This window comes from Lactuca serriola, chromosome 9 (assembly GCF_051521515.1).
Source record: "Lactuca serriola cultivar US96UC23 chromosome 9, Lser_US96UC23_V15, whole genome shotgun sequence".
Lineage (NCBI taxonomy): Eukaryota > Viridiplantae > Streptophyta > Magnoliopsida > Asterales > Asteraceae > Lactuca > Lactuca serriola.
Genome location: NC_136416.1, coordinates 155,112,857 through 155,119,034, shown reverse-complemented (window position 1 = coordinate 155,119,034; position 6,178 = coordinate 155,112,857). Strand labels below are relative to the sequence as shown.

Here is a 6,178-nt window from a genome sequence, read left to right as displayed (position 1 = left end):
CATTATGAATATGCAAAAATTTCAATAGAGTAATCATTGTGAGGTTGAGAGCACTCTTTTGGAGCAGTTAGTAAGCAATAGAGATTGTTTTGTTTTGAGAGCTCAAGTGAGGTGTAACATTTGTGTGATTGTAATTGTTCTTGGAAGTTAATAAAATTCTCTCTCTCTCTCTCTCTCTCTCTCTCTCTCTCTCTCTCTCTCTCTCTCTCTCTCTCTCTCTCTCTCTCTCTCTCTCTCTCTCTCTCTCTCTCTCTCTCTCTCTCTCTCTCTCTCTCTCGTTTGCCCGTGGATGTAGGTCAACTTGACCGAACCACGTTAAATATTGTGTTAACTTGATTTACACTTTCAAAAAATTTATTTTTGCAAGTTCACCGAAGTTTGTTTTGATATTTGTCTGAAGTGCTTAGCTTGTTTTGTTGTCACCCAACACTGTCGGCAGCCGATGTAGATCCGAGAAATAACGGAAATATCATGTCATTTGGAATATATCCTTATTCCATTAAAATGATAATATATAAAAAAAAATTACAATTGGGCTAACATGATATATGCTAAGTATTAGGCCTGTACAACAAACGATGTACAACACATAAGATATGGAGCCATGGAGGGATCCACCATTAAAATACGTGTTCCAAAAAAATGTTATAGTGATGTACATTCTAATATAAACATTTTTACTTGTCATTACAGCTTAATGATATATAAAACATAGAATGAAATTAATCAATGAGATAATGAAATGAATCATAAAAAGAAATGGCACAAATGAAGTAACGAAACCAACCAACAAGATAATGAAATTAATCAATATATTATATATTAAATTGTCTTTGGCTTAACGGTAAAGAGTGACTCTCTGTCTCTTTCAACTGAGGGGTCATTGGTTTAAGTCTCGTTGGAGACATAAGTGGTAATTTATAACTAGATTAGTTTGTTGTTCCAAAAAAAATCAATATATTGTATTAGCATGTGCTTAAAAGTGTGTACGCTATGTATTTTAAATAATCAAAAGATATATCCTTAAGATGTAATAAACATAATTTTGTAGTTCTAAAGTGTAATATATCATTCCGTGAAAAAAAAAACATACATTCTCCTGAATAATCAATCTCAATTCCATTCTTTTATGCTAAATAAACTGGAAATTTCCATTCTTGTGTAATTCAACATTCCATTCATTATATGATTACTACTTAGCAAACACTATCCGAAAGACATAGACAAAGAGAATATTGCTTTGCCGATGATTCTATAACCCTCACAAAGGACAAACAGGTCATGCTAGTTACCATTTGTTTTGTTGTATCTTCTTACTTTCTATACTCCACATGATATGATGTTATTCTCTTTATCTCAAGGAAAAACATACAAACTTCTAAATTCTAATTATAATCTACCTTACTCATTTACGACCATTATCCAAACAAACATTCGAAATTTGTCTTAATAATTTGTCCTTTCTCTTACCTCTCATACGCCTCAAATTCATCTAACTCCACGATGGATTTTGATAAAATAATAAATAATTTTAGTCGGCAGTTTAGGATCCAATGTAGCCAAGGGATTATGGGGTGTCAATTTCCAAATCAATTTCGAAAATAATAAATAATTTTATTAGATTCCATACTTGAAATTTCACAAGTAATCTTATACTAATCAAATCCATTTAGTGATGATTACATAAGTTTTATTGTTTGTATTTTATTATTTGTGAATCTCATAAAAAAAAAAAAAAAAAAAAAACTAAAAATGAAAAAAGACGCATCAAGATTCAAGGAGTCTGTTTAAATTACAGAAAAAGTTTGGATGTTCAGTGTAGTTTATTAACAAACATTCATCATCAAATCTAATTAATGCACATGACCCATACATTTTGGCCACAAAACACAACACTATTTACAACAATCCCATTCCTTTTTCTTTCTTTTTTTTTTGGGGGGGGGTTGGTAGGTAGGGGGGTAGAATGGTCATTGTGACATACGATTCCATTGTTTCTTTCCTTTCTTTTGAGGCAACTTAAAGGGTCCCCAACTTTTTCTACGTTTTGAGGTTTCACTAAATAAACCAGATGCAAGTGCTTGTTTAAGCCATAATTCAAAATCCTCTTCTTCATCAGCCATTTGAGCATCTAAATCCCATGGATAACGACTTGAGTTTGACCTTTGAGGTTTCTCTAATCCAACCATGTTTACATGAAATGTTGGACGATGTGTATTTGGTCTACACCCCATTCCCTGATATAACATTTTTTATTTTTTATTTTATTTATCAAATTTAATTTAATAACAATAATAATAAAGTAAAACCAACCTGGCAAATAGCCCATTCTGAAACGTCAAAGATCTTGCTCTCAGCACAAACAAAAGCACGAGGTATTTCCACCTAAATCAATTTTTACATATAAATAATTCAAATTTCAAGATTTGAATTCTTGAAAAAAAAAAATATTTAAAAAAATAATAAAATAAAAAAAAAAACCTTATGAGGTCCATCAAAGCTGAGTGAGCCTTTGTATTCCACCCAGCCATCCCCATCTTTAGCTTGATGATATTGACAGCAATCCTGTAACATTAACAAGTTTTTTCCTTAATTTCTCCAAAGAGGGTATTAATTATTAAATTAATTAATATTTTTTTTTGTTTTTTTTAACCTGACACCATCTTGCTTTCAACTTGATCCGATTTGTACATATCCATATATGTGAAAGGCCACATTTTGTGCACTGTATTCGCCTCGATTCCACAGAACAGTAATCATCATTTTCCTGAATTATTATTTATTAAAGAAAATTAATATTTAATAATAATATACATATATAAATATAATCATATGAATGTATATGGTGTTATGTTATGCCTGATGGGAAGTACTAGGAGACTTGTGAGATAGAGTCTTTGATTCTTTCTTTCTCAGCTGTTCATCATAGTCTCTCTTCTTCAAAGAATCAGAAAGAATCTGAAAAATCATACAAATATCAGTTCCAAATATATAAAATAAATAAAAACATTTTTAGAGAATCTTGCAGTGTAGAAGACTAGAAGTCACCTCATATGCACATTGGACTTTTTTAAATGATTCACTTGCCATTGGACTTCCCATGTTCTTATCTGGATGCACAAGCATGGCCTGAAACAATTACACAAAGAAACAGATAATAATCGCATGTAAAAGGGTATTTTGGTAATTTTCACATCAGAGGAGTTGGGAGGTAAAAAGGAGAAAGGTAAATATGTAAATGATCGGTGATTAGCTGTACAGATTAAGTGATTAACCGATTAAGTCAAAACGAAACACTAAAGGGAAGGGTATTTTGGTAATTTTCACAAATTTAACATGAGAGGAGTTGGGAGGTAAAAAGGACAAAGGCAAATAGGTAAATCATTGGTGATTAGCTGTATAGATTAAGTCATTAAGTCATTAAGTCAAAAAGAAAAAACCCCTTACACAACTAAAGGGAAGGGTATTTTGGTAATTTTCAAAATTTTAACAATGAGGGGAGTTGGGAGGTAAAAAGGAGAAAGGCAAACAGGTAAATGATTGGTGATTAGCTGTATAGATTAAGTGATTAACCGATTAAGTCAAAACGAAACACTAAAGGGAAGGGGTATTTTGGTAAATTTTCACCTTTTTCCTATATTCCTTTTTCAACAACAAAGCATCAATCTTCTTGTAGCGAGATAAACCTAGAGCTTCATAATGATCAACACATCCAAGAATTCTTTTCATCTCATTAATTGCATTCACATCATCTTTGATCACAACAATGGAAGGTGATTCCTTTTCTTTGTTCACAATAATTGTTGTAGAAGCTTGTGGTGTGCTTGTAGAACTATACGATTGACTTTTCCCTTTCTCAGATTCATCAATGGGATTTACATGTACTTTTTCAGCTTCATTACTTGAATCAGAATGTATCTCCTCAACGTTTTCATCATTAGGAACAAAAAACTCACTCTCAGACTCTGCTCTAAATTCATCTTCAACAAATGAATCTGTGAAACTTTGCTCTTCAAATTGTGTCTTTTCACTCAGATTATCACACCATTGGAGAACACAGTTTAATGCATCATTAGATATGAAAGCAAGGTTAATTGATACCAAAATTCCAATCCATCCAACTTGAAGTTTTACACTATGGAGAGCATATAAGGTTGCAATTAAAACAACCAACCTTGCATGTTTCCTAGAAAATAAGTAACCTGCAAATAATTGTATAAAGATTAAACAATAATAATAGACTTTTAGCTTGTAAAACAGTAAAAGAGACATATATCGCATACCTCCAACAATAAATAATGTTCCAGTGATCCAAAAGTTCCCATACATCCACAAGATTAAAATTGAAAATAGCCCTACTATGAATATACCAGGTGTGTGGCCTAGGTAGTGAATAGCACAAGCAGCAACACCCTAGGAAGATAAGAAAACTGTTAATCACAATGTTTATGTAGCAAAAAGGTCTAATTCAATACAGATATTTGTGATTCTTTAATAAGTATATGTGTAATGTTACAAACTTTGATTGATTTCAATAAACCATGGAGGTTGATCCTTTTTGCAGATTTGTCTAGCTAAATTACAAGCTCTCTAATGATCTAGACTACGAATTGTTGATGAATCTGTATCTATAATTGGTCTATGATCCGAAACAAGTCAACAACAGTGTTGAAGTGACGATATAGAACCCAACTGGAATTTAGGGCGTTAGGGCAACGATTGAAGATATAGAAAGTGTTGCAATGGGGAGATTGATAAGCTTACCATGCTTAAAAGGACGCAGAAAAGGCAAGACATTGATGTCAAACTAAGAAAGCAGCTCCATATGATGACAAGAAGTGCCGCAGTGCCCAAACCAAAAAGCGATCTAGATCCACGAACAAAACAATCCTTCCACTGAATCAGAAAGTACCACAACAGCTTAGCAAGCCTTGAACTCCCATGGCAAACACTAGGCCAATGCCGTGCTATAGAAATCACGATTTTATCCCTGAAAAAAGAAGCAGCCTTCATCGCCGCGACAGTGTAACAATGGCTCTCCGAAAGCAACCATTTCCATCCTTGTTTAAACAATACAATGTCTTCCATCGCTACTAAAAGATATTGATGTGGAATTCTACTTACATTTCCCTTTCAAATACAACCTATTGAATCCCTATTCCCTGGTCCTAACGACACCAATCCCTGGAGGGTATCCATCAAATTGAGCTCCCGAGTAAACAAAACAAGCTTCATATTATTTTGACAAGGATGTTTTCTTTTCTCCCTCTTGAAATAGCTAGCTGTTCTTGTTGTCCCATATAGACGTCTACTTGCTGATTCCTTCCTGTGGTCGGATCTCGAAAGAATAAAATGAAATTAAGATGGAGTGGGACGCATTTAACGCGATCAGACACCTCAAGAAGGGAGAAGAAGAAAAGAAAGTGACCTCAAATGGAGGGTGTCTTGTGACGGAACCCTAGAACTTTTGGGTCACTTTTTCAGGCAATGCTCGTGAAAGGGAAGGGGCAAGAAAAGGCTTAAAGGGCATTTTGAGGTCCGTGAAATATAAAAAGTGGATGGAGTATTCACTATTCAGATTTCAGCTGAACAAACAAACTGGATAAAGGTGAACTTCTTTGGAGGGAGTGGGTGATAATATAGGGTCATATACACAATTCCTTTGTAGACATTGTCTAACTAAATATATATACTTCAAGTGTACATATTTTTTCCTATTAAATTGCTATTTGGGTTTAATAATCATTTTGTACTTCTCTTTTATTGATTTATGTATTACATAATTCTTTAATTAAATTATATTTTTTTTACTTTTAAATATATTTTAATCCAAAGTCAATTTGGTAGTTTAAGTTGTTTCTTTGTAAAATCTCATTTAGGTTTTATTTTAAATGTTAGCTCAAAGTTTAGCTTTTAACTAGTCTATTAACAAGTTATTTTACCCTATTTTATAAAAAATTATATACCAAAAAAAAACATGAGAGTATACACACATCTTCTCACACATAGAGTACAACAAGCAATTAGATGTATGAATAGAATTAACCAAAAATTATCCTATAAACTACTTTATAAGCTATGATAAGTTATTTTATAATCTCATCAAATGTTAAATTGCAATAAACTCAAAAATAAATTAATATATGTGTCAAAATATTAATATAAAATTATTATTTTT

General features: G+C 32.4%; 1 protein-coding gene across 1 annotated transcript; it reads right to left on the bottom strand.

Annotated features, from left to right (window-relative positions):
* Positions 1 to 1,770: 1,770 nt before the first annotated feature.
* On the bottom strand, positions 1,771 to 5,629 carry LOC145072885 (uncharacterized). The gene is made up of 9 exons (XM_079019383.1): positions 4,765 to 5,629; positions 4,284 to 4,413; positions 3,628 to 4,202; positions 3,049 to 3,129; positions 2,860 to 2,958; positions 2,654 to 2,767; positions 2,482 to 2,565; positions 2,314 to 2,385; positions 1,771 to 2,237 (listed from the first exon to the last, which is right to left on the bottom strand). The coding sequence occupies exons 1-9, from the start codon at positions 5,086 to 5,088 to the stop codon at positions 1,971 to 1,973; spliced, it is 1,746 nt and encodes a 581-aa protein (XP_078875509.1). The 5' UTR covers positions 5,089 to 5,629; the 3' UTR covers positions 1,771 to 1,970.
* Positions 5,630 to 6,178: the final 549 nt, after the last annotated feature.